General features: G+C 36.9%; 1 protein-coding gene and 1 long non-coding RNA gene across 3 annotated transcripts in view; one reads left to right on the top strand and one right to left on the bottom strand.

The window, feature by feature from the left end:
* CtBP (C-terminal binding protein) overlaps positions 1-20,979 on the top strand; it is a 42,055-nt gene extending 21,076 nt beyond the window's left edge. The window contains exons 2-8 of one of the 2 annotated variants that reach the window (XM_089838904.1): positions 5,760-6,265; positions 15,279-15,679; positions 15,762-16,067; positions 16,156-16,362; positions 16,446-16,670; positions 16,762-16,893; positions 17,128-20,979. In XM_089838904.1, the coding sequence (XP_089695030.1) occupies positions 15,631-15,679; positions 15,762-16,067; positions 16,156-16,362; positions 16,446-16,670; positions 16,762-16,893; positions 17,128-17,552 (1,344 nt within the window). In that variant the 5' untranslated portion in view covers positions 5,760-6,265; positions 15,279-15,630 and the 3' untranslated portion in view covers positions 17,553-20,979. Of the gene's footprint in view, positions 1-5,759; positions 6,266-15,278; positions 15,680-15,761; positions 16,068-16,155; positions 16,363-16,445; positions 16,671-16,761; positions 16,906-17,115 lie in introns of both variants that reach the window. The other variant, XM_089838903.1, reaches the window with a different exon arrangement.
* LOC149717499 (uncharacterized) lies at positions 9,156-9,848 on the bottom strand. The gene is made up of 2 exons (XR_016366861.1): positions 9,435-9,848; positions 9,156-9,362 (listed from the first exon to the last, which is right to left on the bottom strand). It is a non-coding gene; the product is annotated as an uncharacterized LOC149717499 (long non-coding RNA).
* Positions 20,980-21,497: the final 518 nt, after the last annotated feature.

The following is a 21,497-nucleotide window of genomic DNA, read 5'->3' as shown; positions in this document are numbered from 1 at the left end:
AAAAGAGGCGTAGAGAAAAACTAGACCCGCATTTTGGTCATAGTATCATCGCACGAGGTAGAACAAAAAAATGAAATATGCATCCGTAATAATTTCAAGGACAATATTATACATCTATCCATAAAACTGCTGAACAAACACACCACGGGATTTCGACACTTTTTTATCTTCCTGCGTCTCGCTCTGGGCCATGTTTTAATTTGAGGGATTTTTTTGTTATTAATTGACGTCGGTGATTTTTTATTTCATTTATATTTAATTTTTCGTTCAATAAAACGTATGTGCCAATATACAGGGTGTTTAATAAAAAAAGGGTTAGACTGTAGGAGGACTCAAGTTCAGAGGGGGCCCATTTTGAGTTGAAAATCCAGTTCAAATGAATGTTTTGTTTTTGATTTAAAACGGCATCAATTGCTTTGCATTCTGTAATTGAATTTCGCCGTAGACCTTTTATGAGGTGACCTTTCCTTTGACTGGAAATATCTAAGACCATAGATTGAGCTAAATTACGACACCGACCTTTAAAATATCTTTTAAATCGGCCATCTCTGAAAACATTTCATGATATTTTAACTTTGCCCTAAGGACTACCGTTATGATACGTGTGTTTTATTGATGACCCCTTAAATCTAATACGTAAGAAACTAAAAGACAACATCGCTAATTAAGGGGTCGTCCGTAAAATACTCCATTCATTAACTTGTAAACGGTGGCAATTATAGAGAGAGAGATCAGATAGGTGTAGTTTAATATGGCTCCTCCACTTACCACCAAAATGGCGGCACACTTTACAGAGTGGAATGCTTGTGGGGGAATGCACCTGATTGGCTTATCGGAGACATGACGTTTAATGGGGGATATTTTCACCCTTTTACCCACTCCCTATAGGACAAAATGTCATAAAACTTTTTTTAGTTTAGACCAAAAAAAATTGACCCCTAATCCACTGTACCTACCATATATATTTTACACACCCTGTACTTTTGACCCTTTCAAGGTTATTTCCAGATTATTTCCCGGTAAATTTTAAATTGTTTTTGCAATACGTGCCTATAAGTGAAAATCGGTCGAAAATCCTTAATCCAATGGGGGGTAAAAAACGAACGACTCTTTCGTTCGATTCGATTCTCGCTCGGCGCAGAGCAATCGCCATTTTTATATCAAAGAAATAAAAAAGTACCGTTTGCGAAGAATAGAAGGGTAAATTCTTGATACACGGGAACTTTTTACTTTCGGGCAGAGAGAATGCTTTTGGGGAAGAGGTGAAATTGGGAATCTCTCTTTTATTTTCGCTCAAAAAAAAAATCGTAGGAAAAAGAAGGGGGGTTGTAAATCGTAAGTTCGTTGAACCCCCTTGTATAAGAGCGTCGCTTTTTTCGCTGTAGTTGATCGGTTTGCACGTCCACCCACTTTTAGGCCTAACTATATATCCCAAGAATTGATTGTATTATCTCCAGTAGTAACGAATTGGATGTTTGAATATTTAAATGAAGGAATCTACCTTCGCCGGAAGTTAGGCTTATTTCGGGATTCGTGGAGGGAGTAACGGGAAGAAATTCGTCTGTCGTCTGCTACAGCTCATATTAGCAGACGACAGATTATTTTCTTCCTATTACTCCTGGATAAGCCTAACTTCCGGCGAATGGGAGTAAGGTGGATTAACCGTGTCAAAAACGTTTATGTTTAGCTATCTAGGCATTTTAACGAAAAATAATTAGCAGGTTTTAATTAACAAAATTAGGCTTAACGTTCCTAATTATTTAAGCCTAACGAAATTATCACTAGTACCGTTGACCCCCAGCTTCTTGACGTTGACTATTAATTTCTTAAACTGTGTAATATTCACGTGTCACTCGAATTAATTCATGCACCGTATATTGGTTCTTTTTCTCGACTAGGGTGTACAGGGGGGGGGGGTTTAGTTCAGGTATCTCTTTTACTTTCCCCCTCCCCTTTACATTTCTAGACATATATTGCATTATAGATAGATATTATAATAAATCGAGGGGTTAGTCATTCTCCAAAATTTTGTACACCCGATTTCTGATTTCTGAATTTTTATGTGAATTCCGTTGATTACTGAATGAATTTCTTGATTTCCGTGATTACGATTATTTTAGGTGATTTCCATAATCTTTACAATGATTTCCCGTTATTGCCGCAGATTACTCGAGATTACTACTTGAATTCCACTGATTACTCGTGATTACTATTTGAATTCCACTGATTACTCGTGATTACTATTTGAATTCCACTGATTACTCCATTTCAACTGATTAAGATTTTTATTTTGGATTTTCGAATTCCTCGATTGATTATGCGTGATTATTTGACGAAATATGTGATTACCGAGATGATTACAAAAGATTACTAGGAAATCATGTGATTATTTCTGATTCTCTCAATATTCCATGTGATTTTCAGTGATTATCGGAGATTTCTGATTACTCACAAAATTGATTATGATTACTTATGATTTTCTTAGATTTCTAGAAATCAAGTAATCGATTTCGGCGGTTTTGTACACCTGATTACTCAAGTGACTAGCCCCTCGTAATAAATCGTTGCTGCTATTTCTAAAACGCATTCTGCATTGCAGACATTTTAAGAGCCGGCATGCCGGTTGCGCTTTAATCGTTGTAATCTACGCGTTACATTCAAGTGTACATTTGTTGACATTAGTTCCTTAATTTGATTAGGTATTATAATAATGGTAAATGCGAACGCGCTTGTCTCTCTTTTCTCTCTGTGATCCCAAAGGCATAGCGGGCGATTGGTGAACTTGGTTGGTGGATACAAAAAAAAAACATTTGAGAGAGAAGTCCTCCTTTAGTTTAGCAACAAATATGTCCGCCGCCATCAAAATTTTCGAAGGTTTGGAAGAGAAATTGGTGGACGCTTATTACGAAACGACAAGCGAAGGCCCCCGTCCGTGAATGCATGGGAGAAGCGCCAACGGAGAGCAGTGAGAGAGAGAGGTTTTGGTACAAAGCGGCGCGCGATCATCTCATACTTCCTCCTCCATTGGAACTTTACTTCCCCTCTCTCTCTCTCTCTCTTTTCCTCCTTACCCACGTTTGAAATGGTCTGATACGTAAACTGCGCGATCTCCCTGTGTTTAGATGATAGAGAGAATCTTCTCCTTTGGACTCTCTCTCGCTCTTTCTCTCCCTCTCTCCCGCTGCCTTGTCTATATATTCGAGGACATATCGAGGGGTTCGTCACTCACTATTTCTCAAGAGTTAACTGTCTGAAGTTCAGAAATCGGAATAAATACAATCAAGGTCAAGGATAACCTTTGAATGTCAGCGAAAATAGACCATTTTATTAATTTCTTGTAGAGAAATAAACACAGGCGGGAGATCGCCCCTTTTATGTTATTTCTTTCGCGCCAAGAAGCAACGCCAGACGGAGCCCGAGTTCATTACACGTGGAGGGAGGTTAGCCCACTCGCGCTGCCTCTAGCGGTGGTTCTAGATGCAAGGGAAATAACCCAAGATGGCGGGGGCTCCCTCATGGTGTTTGCTTCTCTTTTGAAATTAATTAAACGGTCTATTAAAAATAATCATTGGATGTGGGTGGATCTTTATTTCTATTTTTAATAATATATATATTAGTTTGTACTTATTGTTGGGAAAGTGTACCCATTTATTGATATGATGTTGACCTTGAATCTTGCTTGATTCATTTAAATCTCTTGAGAAAGGAATGTCCAAGACTTATTTCGAGAATGTTTACCTCGCGGAGTAACATGACCCTCGAGGCGTAGACATAGGGACATGGTCGAATTTATTAGGGGGAAACTGAGTTTTCCTTCACAACCCCCCCTCCTCCTCCTTCCGAAAGGACCTTTTCGTCAGTCATTCTGGGCCTGCGTAGGACTATTTCCTTCGTTTGGCCCTGGTCTTTATAGGAATTTCAAATTAAAAGGGATCGTCCACTATTTAGTCGTTAATTAACGCGGCGCTCGCCCGAATTAATCCGACGAATGTTGTTTGGGAAGGAGGGAGGGAGGGAACGACTCTTTCCATCTTCCACCATCGAATCCACTCTCAATTTACTCTCCTCTTTCAACCCCAACATTATAATGTTTTAGTAATCTCGTAATAAACACAGCGAGGTGGTGTTACTTCAAGGTTTCTTCTAAAGTGAACAAAATTGAATATACCTTGTTTTCACTAAAGGTGGTTTGTCTGTCCTAAGGGTTTGTTGCTTCAATCAAAAATAACCAATCCCTGTTGTTATTACAGCATAAAGCCACTCCATCAGTTACTAGGTGGCTTTGCACCTGCAAGAAGCAATATCTAGTTAACTAGGTAGAAGGTATAAATTCTCCACATTTCTAGCGCTGCTTTATCTCCAGTCCAAACGTAGGTCCGGAGCTAATCTAAATTTTAAACAGCATCTCATTGGTTCTTGAAAACTCACTTCAGCGCGATGCCCATGACGAAAATTACGTATTTTCCGACTGAGGAGAGGCGAAAAAGCCCGGCCTCCTTTTATGTCCCCCCTTGTATTTTGAAAGGGGGACAGGGACTATGGCGCGTGAATACTTAGGCATCTTATACCTTCTCCGTAGTAAACTAGATATCGCTTCTTGGCACCTAAAATATCAGGGAAATCGGTTTTCCAAAAGTTGTAGGAACTCCTTTATCTCTACTCAACCCCTTTGTTGAAAACTTGTCTGTGGTAGTAGTGACCAATCACTTCGACCAAGTTTATCATAAACGCTTGCTCGCCTTTAACGAATCAACTTGAATATTTTATAACCCTTACTTTGTTTATTGAGCAAAATCCGATTGAGTCTTTAAGGGTTTATCCAAAACAGTTTCGGTTTTGAGTTTAGTTTAAATCGGTCTAGGCCGGACTTTACTTAATAGCTAGGCCTAGCTATATTCCTCCTCGAATCTTTATTACGAAGTCACGTGGTTGGATTGAAAAGGGAAGTAATTTTAACCCCTAAACTGTTAACTCTGAATGACACACGAGCTCGGTATTTTGTAAATAAAACACTTTTAATGGAACTTGTTATACAAAAAAAAGAGAGACTTAAGAAAGATTAGGCCTAAACTAATAAAATCCCAAGGTTAAATAATATGTCACAATCTGCCGCGGTTTATTTGTTATTGCAAAACGTGTTTTATTTAAACAGTAAACCCTCGTCTATTATCTCAGTGCGGAGGAACTTTGTCGTCTTTGGTTTAGAGTTGTTAGGAATTCGCTTTTGTAAACTAAATAACGCGAATTGTTTTCTGGGATTGTGTACTTTATAGGGTTATGCAGGAATACATACAGCTATTTGGAATCATTGTGATCTTATATATCCCACGTTAATTTCTATGCCGGGTTTTATTACTAACGGTCACGCGTCATGATTCGAACGCCTTTTCTAGCTCTTCCCATGCACAAAATACGCCTAGATACGTTGAAAAAATGGCTACGCAATGATTACTATTAGCTGTATGTATTTTCTAGGTGTTAGTACAGTAGTAGATAGCGTGGGAGAACTGACTGACTCCTGTTTTACGACTGCATAATTCGTCTACTTGATCTAAAAATCATTTTAGATTATTAAAATTATGTTAAACACGCGTTGTTTGGAACCTATGACCTCTGTTCCCTTCAACTTAATAAGTATTGTTGACTTTGGAGTCAGTAAACTAAAGAATGTCTTTTCTTATCTTAGGTCTAAAAGTAAAGGTTTTTATCAAAATGCTAATGTTAGTCCATTTGTTTATCTATTTATTATCAATAAACAGGAGGAAACGCACTATGTTCAGCGCGTGTTCGTCTTTGAAAACTTTTGACCGTTTGACCCGTAACCACCAGAACGTTCCCGCTAAAGATTTGACCCGCCGCAGTACCTCTTCGAATTCGTCCTATCAAGCAACGTTTCTACCTCTTTGGTCAGTTCGTCTCGCCGTTCCAGCCGTTTCTCGAGAGTGCCACGATCGTTCGGCCAACCCTTTACCCCATCGGCGATCTCCACCGGACACGAGAGCCATCGACGAATTAAACCTCTGACGTTAATCGCGTGACGAAACGATATTAAACAAAAAAGACCCAACTATAATCAACCTCAACTTTAAACACAAAAAAATAATAATTAAAACTCGCGTGGGAAAAGAAAGAAAATAACTTCAATCGTAATCAGAAATACTTTTGTTGTGTACATAATCGGAAGCAACCTTTTAATTAATCCATCATTAATCAATTGAAACGACGTGAAATTTCACCCAAGGATTAATTATAACTCTTAATTTTGGTGAGTAAATTTAATTTTCTTTTTATTTTAAGAAAGATGTAATGGGAAAGTTACTTCAATGTTCAATTAGTAGAAGTTCTTTAAAGACTTTTGAAATAATTAGGTTTAAGTGAAAGCTACCTAATTTTGTGAAGAATTTGGCTTAGAAGACAGCAACTTGACCCCCATTGAACCTAACCTTAGCTAAACTGTCGCACCATCACACCATAAATCCAATGGGCATCCCCCCAGAGTGTATTTGAACCACTGACCTTGGGTTACCGTTCCAATGCTCTAACCATCTTAGCTACATAGCTTCAACAGTATCATCAATGAGATACCCCAAGGTTATCTTGGTCAGGTTAAGCGATCAATGGCTCATTACACCTGTATCTTTGCCTGGTGTTTAGTAATTTTAACCTCAGGGGTTAAGTTATACTTATAGTTCCTCGGTTTGACCAAAGCCCCCGTTTTTTGCGTTAATTCAATCTAGTTCGTTATCATTTGCCACAATTCGTTAATTTTGAACCGCGTTAACTTTAGATAGTGTTTGTTAGGTTTAATTATATTGTTTCAGCGTAAGTCAATAGTTGACGACCTACTTTAGTCATACTCATAATCGTTTAGCCATTGAGGTGCTGCATAAAGGCCTATTGTAACGTACAATCGACACTATCTGACTACTACTGATCTGATTGGTGGTGGTTTTCCTTCCACTTTCTTTCTGCCAAGATGCGGGGGAGTTGTTTATATTGCCTATCATTAGATTGAATAAGGAATCCCGGGGGCATGCAATCGAATCCAAAACGAAACGCGGAGCGGCGGCGGTTTGAAAATATTCGATCGCCCAAGGCTTGTAAACTCTCTTCCCCCCCCCCCGGAAATGATTAATAGATTCCCCCCTCCCCTCTTTCGAATTCCTATTTCTTATTTATTGATTAGTTTCGAAAAGATTGGTAAAATAACATACAAATAAGGTCAGGTTCTAAATTAAAATTAACCGATGGCCTTTAATTTGCTTTGCTTAGCATTGAACGTATCGTAAATTTTGAAGGCGTTCAATATTGGTTTTAGATGAACATTCGTTACTGGAATATATCGAATGAAGTATTTCACTTCTTTTGCAACTCTTTCAATTTGAATTCAACCAAATGGAAATATTTGCAAAAATGAGTTAATTTTTAATGACACCGAACTTTCTTGGAATTTATTTTGGTTAGTTCAATACATTTAAGTAACCAACGTAGTTACGTTTGTTTAGTGATAAATTAGTCAAATAATAGGCCTGCGTGTTAGACCAGAGGGTCCCTTATACAATCGAAACTTTTTATTTATTTTACTATCGCGTCGCAAAGTGTGATTAAAAACAGTTGAAGATCAGAGAGAAAACAAACTAGTCACGTATCGTAATATACAGGGTGTTTCTGATAAGTCTGGCATAAATTAAGAGAATGTTCTTTGGGAAATCGATTTTGAGTCGAAAATATAACTTCTATCTATGACATTTTGACACAAGGGACACTGTTTTCGAGTTATGATTTGATGGAGTGTTTTAGGGATGACCCCTTAATTAAATTAGAATTCATTGTCTTAATCAGTTTCTTAATTAAATTTAAGGGGGTCATCCGTAAAATACTCCAATCTTAACTTGAAAACAGTGTCCCTTGTGGCAATCAAAATGTCATAGATAGAAGTAACATTTTCGACTCAAAATCGTTTTCCCAAAAGAACATCCCCTTAATTTATGGATGCAGACTTATAATGCAGAAACACCCTGTAGATAGAGACCAAAATAATTTCGTTCCTTTTCTTCCTAGTCTTACCTAGCCATTTCAGTCAGCCTCTGTTTTCTAATATTTATTAAAGCTAGGTTCCCACTTGACCGAAAATGACGACCGAAAACTTTAGCGCTGCGGCAAAAAATAGAGTTTTACGCAGGCCTTCGACGGCAAGATTTTAGTTCGGTTCACACATACGACCGAATTCCGACAGAAAAGGGCGGTCGACCGGTAGTCACGTGGCACGAGATGGAATTGGGACTCGGAGCCATAAGAACTTAAGCCTTGGCCTTTGATTTTCCCTTGACGGTATTTTAATTAGGGAGCTTACTTCTACCAAATTAAGGTCAGAGATTCAAATCAAAGGTTTATTACATACAAACACGGCAATAGCGACTCGCAATCAAATCCAATTAGATAATTCAGACTCAAAAGTTCATAACATGCAAAGGTGGCAATGGCGACTGGCGAGTTAAAAAAATAACCTCAAAGCGGCGATAAGAAACTCCCCTATTATGACGTCAACAGAAGCTTCATCCCGATTGGTTATGAAAATAATTTTACGTCGCCCTCTGCGTCAAAAATAGAACACCAATTCTGTCCGACCGAAAGCTGTTTCGGTCGCGTTCTGCGGAAGATGTTTTGCCGCAGAGGTACTTACGCAGTGTTTCCGTCGGGTTTTCGGTCAAGTGGGAACTAAGCTTAAGTAAGACTTTAGGGTGTATTGCGTTGTCGTTCGTCCCACTGTTTCGTTTCAACTTCAGTCAGGTTGTGTTGTGTTTCTCTCTCTCGGGCTCTGGCCTCGCTCTGTGTAATTATGCGATCGATATTAAGGAATTTAAGGAGTCCCGCTTCTCTCTCTCCTTTTGCTTTTCTCTTTTACGTTTCTGTAAGCTGCTAAGACTCGTGGTTGGTTTGTGTATGTGTGTGTATGCCATTCGCTATAGCGTCCTTCTTTTCTCCGAAATTCCTCCTCCTCTCCTCTTCTACGGCTCGCATCGTTCGACCTCTTGAGCGATAAGACAAATTAGATTACATAGGGACAATAAGGACTGATTAGTTTTTATTTTCCTTTTGGTTGTGTAGTCAGTTTTCTTCAAAATGGTTAGAATAAATAAAACTCTTCGAGTACATTTTCTACAATTTTTTTACTAAAAGTTTTTATTTTTATTGAAAGGTTATATAGTTTTTTGTCTGTTAAATCTCCGTTATTAAATTAATACATGAATTTTTATTAAAAAATTTGTTCGATATTTAGTTTAGTTGCTAATTAAACTAAATCTGAAACTCATTAACGTTTAGTATCATCTCTATCGCTGTTATGACTCCATATTTGTTATCTAAATCAAACAAATTGGTTTGATTTGGGAAAATTTACTCCTTAAAAGATAACCAACTGAAACTCAACAAACCTTTGAACCTTAATTGTCCCCGAATGGAATTTTTATTATCTCGATTTTGTTATCTTTCTCTCATGGCCATTGGTCAAGAGACGTTTTTCCCATATGGTCCAGAAGTGGAAATGTCCCAATGACGTAGTGTTTTTGTCCATTTTGAAGCGGGAAGATCTTTCTGTTCATCCTTGTTTCCCTCATTTGATTCACCCTCGCAACTCCTCATTCCACACTCTTTCTCTCTCTCCGTCTCCTCTTCCGTTAGAATTTTTAAACCGCACATCTTCCTGCGTTCTCCTCTCTCTTTCTCTTATCTTTCTCTCTTATGGAGGAGAGTATCTCTTGGCGTTTCTAATTTTAAAAATTGTAAAGATTTTTCTTTTATTTTTGAAAAATGGCGGCGGATATGCCAAGGAGGAAGACGCGCTCCGTTGTACCAGTTATTACCAAAAGACGCGCTGGAAGGAAGGAATTCTTTTTCTTTTTTTTCTGTCATTTTCTATCTTGAACTTATTGGGTTTTGAAATTTGCCTAGAAATTCGCCTTGAATATCTTTTATACAAGATAGATGGTTGGCTTAGTTAGTCGAGGAAAATAGACTTGATTACAGTGATCTAACACGTTATATTGGTGTACGGGAAATATTTGAGAGTGATTAGCCCCTCGGAATTATTATTGTTGTTGTTCTTTAAGGGTGTATATATACAGGGTGTTTCTGAAAAGTCCATCAATAATGAAGGAACGTGTTTATTGGGCCATTTTGAGTCAAAAATGTTCTATGACATTTTGCCGTCCGAGCCACTGTTTTCGAGTTATGATTTGAATGTTTAGGGATGATCCCTTAATTAAATTACAGTTCTATTTCAATTTTCTAATTAAATTTAAGGGGTCATACGTAAATTACTCCAATTCCAACTTGAAAACAGTGGCTCGGACGGAAAATAGTCATAGAACATTTTCGACTCAAAATGTTCCAATAAACACGTCCCTTCGTTAATTAGTAATATTTAATGATTGTATAAATGAACCTCGCCAATAATTTCCTTCGATTATTCATGTGCCCTGAAACGTACTTTTCGTATTTTAACTGTATATTTCCTGGTTTATTCAGAAATATTTCATAGGCCTAATTATTTTAAATTTTATTTTAAAAAGTTTCCTTTCAAGAGGTGGTTTTTAGGCTTAAGCTATCCCTCGTTAAAAGGTTTAGATCATAGTTCCGTAGATGTAATTTCAATCGACTAGAAAACTTGTTAGCGTAAAGAGGCAACGTTTTCTCGTAAACGCCCTTATTTTACCCCTGTAATAAGTAAACAATAGATCTTGTACGTTCCGTTCCGTAATAGCGTCGTACATGGCATGATATTTGTAGAGGGAGTGAGAGTTGTTTGAAAACACGCTATTTTTCTCTCGTATACCCCTACGTTAACGTAATAGGATAGAGGGGAACGTTTTCAAACTTTAATTATTATCAAAATTATATCAAGTTCGAGTTTACAGCTGCGCTGGCGAATGCGAAAAATAAAAGTACTTGATTTTTATTGCAAATGAAATTGTACTGGGAGAAAAGGTTGTTTCGCAATGCAATGCCTGCCGCCCAACATATTTACTTGTTTATTCTATCTGTAATCAAGAATTGATTAGATACGTAGTTCACAATTTAGTCCACTTATTAGGATCTAATTTGTCAAATTTTAATTAGTTCGCGGTTTAATCAGGGTGACAGTGTAAATCAATTTATTCGCATTTTGAACGTAATCTTAATGTAACTGGTTTAATTATTGAATTGAGAATTTAATTACGAAAAGGATATTACGCCAATAATCAATATTCTTGGAGGAATCGAAGCGACTCTTTATATCGCGTTTTAGGGAAATGTCAGATAAAACACAGTCGCGATTGTACTATAGCCTAGGTAATTCGAAATTAAAGACAGGTGCTGGATACTAAATAATTGTTTCGATAGAAAAGTTTCCCCATTATACCCTCGGGGCTTTTTATTCGCCTATTGACTTTATCCAAAGGGTTTTGTTTACATTGAACTCTCCCTCTTTTTTTGCAATATTTAATTTCTTGGTAGTACTTGAACATGAACACATTGCGAACGCGACTTGGCGTGGCTCAATTGTCATGAATATGCATTTGATTTTCTTTTTCTTTTTTATTATTACTACCTATTTTTAATTTAATGGAGAGGATAAAATTATATCCAAAATTGTCACGCAGATGATATATAAACTTTGTATTTAATGACTTTAACCTCTTCCTCCGCGTTTAGGACAATTTTATTGCTGTTAAACTAATCATATTTAATGTTTAATCAAGAAGCGATATCTAGTTTACTAGGGAGCAGGTATAAGATGCCTAAGTATTCGCGCGCAATAGTGCCAGTCCCCCTTTCAAAATACAAGGGGGGATGTAAAAGGAGGCCGGGCTATTTCACCTCTCCTCAGTCGGAAGATGCGTAGTATTCGTCATTCGCGTCGCGCTGACGTGAGTTTTCAAGAACGAATGAGATGCTGGTTGTAATTTATAGGCGGGGGTTAACTCCGGACCTACTATACGTTTGGACTGGAGATAAAGCTGGAAATGTGGCGAATTTATACCTTCTCCCTAGCAAACTAGATATCACTTCTTGATTTAATCCTATTATCTAGTTTTGAGAATAACTTTACGGTTGTTTACTTGACCGGGAACAAATGTACCAAAAAAAAAAAGAAATAGTAAAAATCCGCCGTCGCTTTGTTTTAACCCTGGCCCCAGTTAGGAACTTGAAAAAACGCCAAAATTAATTTTTCTTTTCTTTTTTTTAATTTGGTTTCTTTGCGCGCCCTAGAAACCTTTATCTTGTTAACTCCAACTCCTGTACACCCTTCTTCTCTAATCTCCAGAACTCTGTTTCCCCGAGTTTTCTGCGAAGTAAGAGGAAACAATTTTATTTCTAACAACACTAGCTTAGTTTCTTCCATCCGGGAATTATATTCTTTTTGAGGACCTCCTCCAATAAAAAGTTTTTCAAAATCCTCAGATCCTTTTTTTTTTAGGCTTTGCGTTTCCTTTTCCTTACGCTACTACTTCTAGAGATAGCTTTCCTTTCCTTCTTAATACTTGTTTACTTTTTTATACATCCCCCCTCTTTGCTGCTGCTAAAATTTCCCGCCTTTTTTTCGCTCCCAGACGTTCTGCCGGCCAATTTTTTTCGCGCCTTTTTTGTTAAGCCTAATATTTTTACGTCATTCTTTCTTGGCAATGTATTCCAAGGTTAGTCAAGGTAGGGTCAATTTGTACGAGTACTATTAGGAATACCCCCTCATAATCTTATCCGAGGATGGCGCTTTCAAGATAAAGTGCCGTTTAATCGCCGCGTGATAAAACTTTTGGCCCCCCTCGAGACTTTTTACCCTAAAATTCTGGCCTTGAGCTCCAACGCATTTTGATTAAATGTTTTTTCTGCTTCATGATGGTACCGTAGACTTAGTAGGCCTGTTGCGTTCATTTTTGAAATTTTTATTTATTTTTTTAAAGGGAGTAAGGAACAAACGGAAGCCTACTAATGCCATTAGATTTAGGCCTAATCTTTTTATTGTTGAGCAGGGTTTGTTTTACCCTCACTTTAAACGCTAAAGTTAACGTCTCAGATTGAACAACTTTTTTTATATAGAAGTTTCTGAGCCCCCCTACTTGTTATTCTTTATTCTCTCTATTTAAACTTTATCTCAATCATTGCCCACTGTGTTCTTGGAGTGCAATTTTTATGGTTATTAGATCTTAAAAAATACTGATTCTGAGGTAGGAATTTATTTAAAATTCAAGGTATCACAGGAGGCCAGTAAATATAACGTAGTATTTAACACAAAAAAGAAAGAAAATATGAAATAGTAAAGTTTAATTTCATCGCCAAGATGAAAGAACTATTTGATTTTGACCGCCCAATGTGTTTATGGTGTGATTGGTTAGGTTTAGGCTCAGGTTAAGGTTCAGGTTTAGGGTTATTGGGGTCTTATTATTCGCAAATAATTTCGATTTGTAAACCTAAAGCTATAGATAAGAAAATGGAATTTTTGTATAATTTGTTGAATAAGTAATTTTGTTTAGGTTCTACGTTTGCTACTAGCGTAATCAGCTATTTTATTACCCAACTGGCATTGCTTAATCATCAGTATTTGCTTATTTCTTTTCCGAAAACACGGGGAGGGTTGGAAATATTACCGAAATTTAATCATTTTGATTGTTCATTGCGAGATAAATTCTTAAAACGTTTGGAATTTTGCCCTTTAGGGAATTTTTTTTTCTTGTTATATTACAATTTTTACGCTTGTTTCAAACACCATTCCATATCTAATTTTTTTAAGTATCTTGTGTCGAATACATTTAAGTTTATACCGTTCAGAGATCGGATATGCTAATTTTGTTCGCTCCTAATTAAAAAAGTTCGAATTAATATTTAAACGCGCGCTGTGTGTAAACCCCGTGACTGACTGACTGTGGTCAACCTAATTTCAAGCGCTTGTATTTTTTTATTTTAATATTTTTTATGCAAATTTCTTTTAATCTAAAGATTAAAGGCGGTTTATAAGTGGGTTTTCGGTTCAAATATTGTTTTTTGGCAGATGTAAACACTTCATTATAATGAAATTTAAATTTATTATAAGAGGTATTGGACACGGCATATTTAGATTACCGTGATTAGTCTCTTACCCTTTTTCTACCACCGGATGTGTCCCAACCCCTGTAATATCAATGATGATTTAGTCATATTATATCATGAGTTCATAAGATATGTTCTATAAGTTTGTCACAGGTCACAAACTGGAGCTTGTCATGAATTGTCGTAGGTCATAGATTCGAGGTAAAGCGACTCTCCTGTTGAGGCGCTGTCAAAGGCATAGGACTAAATAGGAAGATGGAAGTCCTGCAAAACTGACCGAGTGTAGCTCGAGCTGTAAGTCTCTAGCATTACGAAGTATAGGTAGTGTCATACTTATGGAAAATATCTTATAAACTTATGATTATACCAATATGAAAGTTATATTTCAATTTTTTATATTATTATAATTCTTTGATACAGATTTGAAACCGGAAATACAGGGTGTTGGGAGGGTTCGTAGGTAATTTTTTTTTTATTTTTGCGGATAGAAAAAGGAGAGGGGGGCTTTTGCATGAACGATTTTGGACTTTTTTAGACAGCTTCTCGTGTGATTGGCTAGTTTTACTTCCCCCCTGTGTTTTTAATACCATTACTTTGTAAGTTGAGTACGACTCTTTTTTATTTTATCCCTGAAACAAACAACAATGCTTCGTTCACCCGAATCGCGACCGTTGCGTTACACCTCCCCAACTTTTCTACAAACTTCTTAGACCAGGAAGTAATTTTTTTTTTTCTTCTTCTTCTACTACCAGAGAGTTTAGCCTTTTTTTCTTTATTTATTTTTTATATTCCAGTTTGGCGTCGATTAAATTTTTATGTACAGGTTTTTTCGAGCATCTATCAAATGAAATAATGAATGCTCGTATTTTTATTCAATCTCGAACAGTAAATTTATGTTAAGATTGGCCTCTTTTTATTATCTAGCGATTCCTTCTTGGTTTAGACCGTTCAGAGACACTTTGTGATTGTTAAAAAAAACTATTAATTTGATTCGTTTAATGATGCGTTTAATATCTATTTGTAAGGGTATTTTAAGGTTGAATTACTTGTTTATAGATCTATCACGCGTTTTAGTTGGTGATGAGGTGTAAAGTATAGTTTGGGGGAAACCGCAATTACGATATGATATTGACGTTTGTTGGTTTTGTGGATTTGATTTTGTTGGTATATCCTATCTAGTCAATGACGTCGGGTGGTCTTTGCTGTTTTTTCAGATTTTGGAACGAGTAATTTAGACCAGAAGAAGCTAACCTCCTTGTCGAGGTTCAGGCGATCCTTTAACTAAATTGGTCGTCGAGGGTTCCTTAACTTTCACCTTTCAAGATAGAGGGGCGTTTTGGTCTCGTCCGTTTGTCCCCCTCATCAACCGCACCACCCCCGTTGCCTCTCCCCGCATCTTCCATCACCACGTCCTCGCCATCCCCTTCATCCATTCACCTTCCTTCGTGGACCACGTCCGGCGCCATACCGACGCCAGCCACAGCCGCCCTCGCCACTGGTCATCCTCTCCTTTTTAACCCTTCAGCGGCTGCAGTAACCCTAGCCACGGGTGTAGCCACAGCCCCTATGGACAAAAAGAAGCCAATGAAAAGGCCTCGCATGGACAACAATCCTAGTAAGAACCCATGCCTCGAAATGCCCCACGCTCTCGTCCAACTTGGTAATAACCATGAGGGTGTTTCTTTCCTACTTTATAGTCGGGGCGAGAGGAGGGCCCATTGCCAATGGCCCTCTGCACACGCGTCCCTTGGTTGCGCTTCTGGATGGGCGGGACTGTTCCGTGGAAATGCCCATCCTGAAAGACGTAGCCACGGTAGCGTTTTGCGACGCGCAGTCAACTCAAGAAATTCACGAAAAAGTTTTAAACGAAGCCGTGGGTGCTCTTATGTGGCACACGATAACTTTGACGAAAGAAGATCTGGAAAAGTTCAAAACTTTAAGGATAATTGTTCGTATTGGATCCGGCGTAGACAATATTGACATTAAAGCCGCTGGAGAAGTTGGTCAGTTGCCCCTTCTACATAGATTCCGAGGATATAGATCTCTTAGTCTAGTATTAACATCCTAGCCTTTTCTTTTATCGAATTTTAGGTATTGCAGTATGCAATGTTCCGGGCTATGGTGTTGAAGAAGTTGCCGACACAACGCTGTGCCTCATCTTAAATTTATATCGGCGGACGTATTGGTTAGCTAATATGGTCAGGGATGGAAAGAAATTTCAAGGCCCTGAACAAGTTCGGGATGCGGCTCAGGGTTGTGCGAGAATCAGAGGAGATACGCTTGGAATTGTAGGACTAGGTAATTGTCTCATTGTGTGCCTTGGAACAAAAATATTATTCTTGGGTGTTAACGTCTTTTACTTGTTTCCATTTTTTTTAAAGGCCGAATAGGAACGGCCGTCGCTCTTCGAGCGAAAGCCTTCGGTTTCAACGTTATCTTCTACGACCCTTACCTTCCTGACGGTATTGAAAAGTCACTGGGTTTAACTCGGGTTTACACTCTCCAGGATCTGCTCTTCCAAAGCGATTGCGTCTCGCTGCATTGCACTCTAAACGAACATAACCACCACCTCATAAACGAGTACACCATTAAACAAATGAGACCAGGTACCTATATTGCGGTCATACTTCTTCTTCCTAGGCTGACCCTAAAAGGATGGTTAAAGACTCTTAGAAAAACCTTTCACTCTTACTGTAGGAGCTTTCTTGGTCAATACGGCGCGAGGAGGATTAGTAGACGAAAACGCCCTGGCTGCCGCTCTTAAGGATGGCCGAATTAGGTCAGCCGCGCTGGACGTTCACGAAAATGAACCCTTCAATGCTCTATCTGGTAACAATAACGGTGAGTTCACAGTAATACGAAATAGGGATGGATGAATTCTAGCGGTCTACTTCCTTAATCGCGATTATTTTTAAGTTGTTCTCAATGAACTGAGTGATTTATATATAGACGGTACTTTCTTAAAAGCGTTTTGTCCATCCCTATATGAAAACTATACACTGTGAATAAGCTTATTATTTGTTTAAATTGGATTAATTCTTACACTGTTAGGTCCTTTAAAAGACGCTCCGAACCTTATTTGCACGCCACACGCTGCCTGGTACAGCGACGCCAGTTGCACGGAGCTCAGGGAAATGGCGGCCACGGAAATTAGACGAGCCATCGTGGGGCGCATCCCCGACTCTCTTCGAAATTGCGTGAACAAGGAGTACTTTGTAGGAGGCGCGTCGGGCGCTGGAGGGGCGTTGGGCGGAGTGGTGGGCGCGGGCGGGGCCTACGGAGAAAGTATCAACGGGGCTGGAGGCGGTGGTTACAACTACAATCCAATGGGCGTTCCCCACTCGACCACGTTAGAGCCCTTACCCACGCCTCCTTCCTCCATCGGCCCACCGCCTCCCCCTCCACCTCACGGGTCGCAACCCCACTCTACTCTACAGGACACTCCCAATCATTTGCAGCCTAAACCCGAAAGTTCGGAAGTGCATTGATCGCGCCGTCAAAGTGAACTATCTTCTACCTCTTCGTCTCCTAAACGTAAAAAATTCATCAATGAGAAATAAAACCCTCTGAAGACTCCCACTTCCCCCTTGAACCTAAGTTTTTCAAACCCCATACGTTCAGTTACCTTTTTTTTTTTTTTTTTTAATATTCATATTTTTAAGTTGAGTTCTTTATCAGTTCATTTCACCAAAAGAATTTTAAATCAAAAATTTTTTGTACATTAAAAAGAAAAAAAACAAAACTCCAGAATGATAATGATGTTCACACACATTGAAGAAAAATGATTGAAAAATTACCCCAATACATTTATACCGAAATATATGAGAAACTTTTGCGGTTAAGTTTAGTTCACTTCGAAATTCAATAGAATGTTTTTGTTAGAAAACTATTAATTTTTCTTCGTCCAAATATATATTTTTTTTTTTTTTTTGTTTTTTGAGTAAAAAGGGACTGTGTATGAATGTTTTCGGCAGTCAGATTTTTTTCAACCAATCGTAATGTTGGCAGATGTTTATTAATTTTATTTTTAATTGTGCCATCATATTTTTTTTTTTTCATGCGTAGTAGGGTTTAATTTTTACGAATTTCTGAAATATTTTTTTTTTTTTTTTTTTTTTTTTTTCATTCATCATTGTCGCGTAAGTTTGACCGGATTCCCTCGTCGTCACCTTTTCAAATATCAGTTGGCTAAGCTGCCAGCCATTTAATTTCCATTTGAAAACGGGGAATATAAACGGGAAATCAAATAATTAACAAAACGGAAGTATATAACGGACCGAGAATGATGTGCGCGTGTGTTTCTTGCGATAAGTATTAATTTTAAAAGACTTTCAAAACTTAGAAAAAGGTTTTGTTGTTTGCGTACGTCATTATGTTACGTTACATTTTGGTTTTTTCCTGATTTAAGGAAAATAATGCAGACTTTTCTTATATGATTTAAAGTTAAACAGCGTCTCAACGTAAAGATTGAAAAACATTTATATAAATACAAAGAAAAAAACAAACGTCCTCCCTCTCATGGATAATCCCTCCTGCTATCGGATAAAAAACTAACTAACAAACAAAAGAAACATACATACATTATTAAACAAAACAAAACAAAACTTCCACTAAGTGTTTATTTTTATGAACGATTTGGGAATGTGTTGAAACGTTTTTTTCGTTCTTTCTGAAAACCACCGCGATTTGAAAAATAATTATTTGAGAAAATCGCTGAAGGTAGCGGCGTTAGTAGAATTGATGTAGCGGAACTATTAGAAACACTATTGTTACACGCCACTTTAGCAATTCAATTAACTACGCAAAAGGGTGATGAACTTTTTCTTCGCTAAAAATAACTTAGCATTACAAAAACGATGTAAAAAACACGAAAGTGTAATACACTTTCGAACGATGAAAATTTAATTGTCAGGCAGGAAATTTGGATTAACAAAACTGAGAAAAAAAAATGTCAAAAGAAATGACACGGTATTATTCAGTTTGTTTAGTTTAGTGTGGATTCCTATTCTGTTTTTCTCCGCTTCGTTTTATAGAAGTAAAAGTTCTACGTTGGTCTATTTTATTTACTTTGATTAGAAAATTTCGCTGGTGTTTTTTAAAGAGTTCCCTCCAAAATACACGTGGAAATTTTTGCGATGCAATTTCATAGAAACATTGGATGGCTGACCGAAAAAACATGGAAACAACTAACATGCCCAATTACTAACACACAGAAAGAACGGGATGATAATGATCGTAGTTTAAAGTTTAGCTAAAGTATCGAAGAAGAAAACGTAACTTGTGGTTTCTTTTTAGTAAAAATTGGCCTAAAAGTAGCGTATAATAAATATCCTTCCCAATTTCATTCCTTTGTATAAATTAGGTTGAATTTAATTTAATCACCACTCGTTTGATTATGGATGTTTTTTTATAAACAAACAACCAAACAATAAATAGTAAATAGAGTAGAACTTTGCTTCTTATAATTCTAAACACTTTAGATTATAACTTTATTTTTTAAACATTGATGAAAACCCGTTAACAAATAGGCGTAAAAAAACTAAGTAAAATCCACATATCTTCGTGATAGAATCATTCCATAATCATTCATCCTGAATTTTAAATTACATTTTTTGCGTTAGTAACAGTGAATTGAGTTTGTTTACGTAGCAAACCAATTATTATTTGCTGTCAGTTTTTTGAGAAAAAAAATTGGATGAATGGTCATTGATTTGAACAAACGGAACTTTTTAATCATTTTTGAGATTGAAACATAAATTGAAACCTGAAACATCAATATTAACGTTAACGCGCGGTTGTCGTACTCGTTAATATATTTTTAAGAGCCACAAAATGTATAAGAACTTTTGAAAGGTTAGGATTAACAATGAGCTTCCCAAAAAAAAAAAAATAAATAAATAAACAAACCGTGAAAATAATATCCCTTTTTTTAAGTCAAAGTTCAAATTTTTTTAAATGGGGAGGAAATAAATGAACAATTTTTAATTATTAATTAATTTGTATGGCGAGAAAAAAAATGATAAAATTATTCAAATTGAATAATTTTAATATAAGGTTAACCATATATATTTTTCTCCCGAGTTTAATTTCATCGTGTAACATTTGAGGAAGTTGTTATTACGTAACGGAACGGAATGGAGAAAATATTGATCGAAACATGATTTTTTTTTCATAACAATCGTATTCTTTTTTATTTTTTAAAAAATGAAAAAGAAATTTATATCGCGCTGCATCGGTTTATTTTCATTTTACACACTTTGTATGAATGTGATTAATTTTTTTTTTTTTGTCGTTTCTGCTTTGAAATCCCTTTTTACTCTATCCCTAATAAACCCTACGAAATAAATAATTTCTTTTTTTTTTAATTAAAATTATTTAGAAAACCCTAAAATTTATTTCTCCGTTCTCTCCCCCGAAAACCAATTTAAAAAAAAAAATGCTCAGGCCTTAAAAATAAAACGGATTAAGTTACCTGTTAATTAAGTTTAAAACAAAGTAAGAGAAATAATGGCAAAAAAGTAATTGCCTAAAATCATTAAATATGACCTCATCTAAAAAGGAAAATTAAAAATAAATTAACAATTAAACAATATAACAACATTAAAAAGAAAAAAAAGGCCTATAAAAATTGGGGGGGCTTTTTTTAGCTGGTATATTGATGATGAAAAAAAAAATACGAAAAAAATTTTAGTGGTTGAAAACAAACAAATAATTACAAGTAGCATGTCCCTGTTGTCATGTTTAAAAACAAAAAATTTGAAAAAAAAAAATGGAAAAAAAAATTTGAAAACTTCATTTAAAAAGAAAAATTCATGTCATTTTTGTGTGAAAAGAAAGAAAATTTTTTCCGCATTGCTCGGTGGCAGTGATAAGAAAATACGAAAAAAAAATAAATTTAGCACATTTTATTCTGGGGGTTTTGAGTCAAGCTATTATTTATTCTTAATAGACCCTACACACTTCCATTTTGAGCAGTGACCACATAATGTGAAGGAGAATCGGATATAAGAGTACCGCACACGCGCAATCGCGCAACAGAGAGGGAAAAAATCTGTTCACGGCCAATATTCTTGACGGATCACGTGATGCCTGGCTTATTGTATGTGCGCCGAGGTAGGTGCGCGTGAGAGAGATACTGGGCTGTGCCGTTATAGTTACCTTTCCACTTTGACGCTCCTTACACTTGCTTACTGATTTTGAGTATGCAGAAAAGTTATGTTTGAAATATAGACCCTACACACTTCCATTTTGAGCAGTGAACACGTATGAGAAGGAGAACCAGGTATCAGAGTACCGCACACGCTCAGAGAGAGAGGGAAAAAATCTATTCACAGCCAATATTCTTAACGGATCACGTGATGTCCGGCTTATCGTATGTGCGCCGAGGTAGGTGCGCGTGAGAGAGATACTGGGCTGTACCGTTATAGTTATCT

Source organism: Phalangium opilio, unplaced genomic scaffold (assembly GCF_054372755.1).
Source record: "Phalangium opilio isolate 3A_F unplaced genomic scaffold, DU_Popi_V2 ptg000003l_1, whole genome shotgun sequence".
In the NCBI taxonomy this organism is placed as follows: Eukaryota; Metazoa; Arthropoda; class Arachnida; order Opiliones; family Phalangiidae; genus Phalangium; species Phalangium opilio.
Note: the sequence above shows the minus strand (reverse complement) of the source record. Positions and strands in the feature narration are given on the sequence as shown.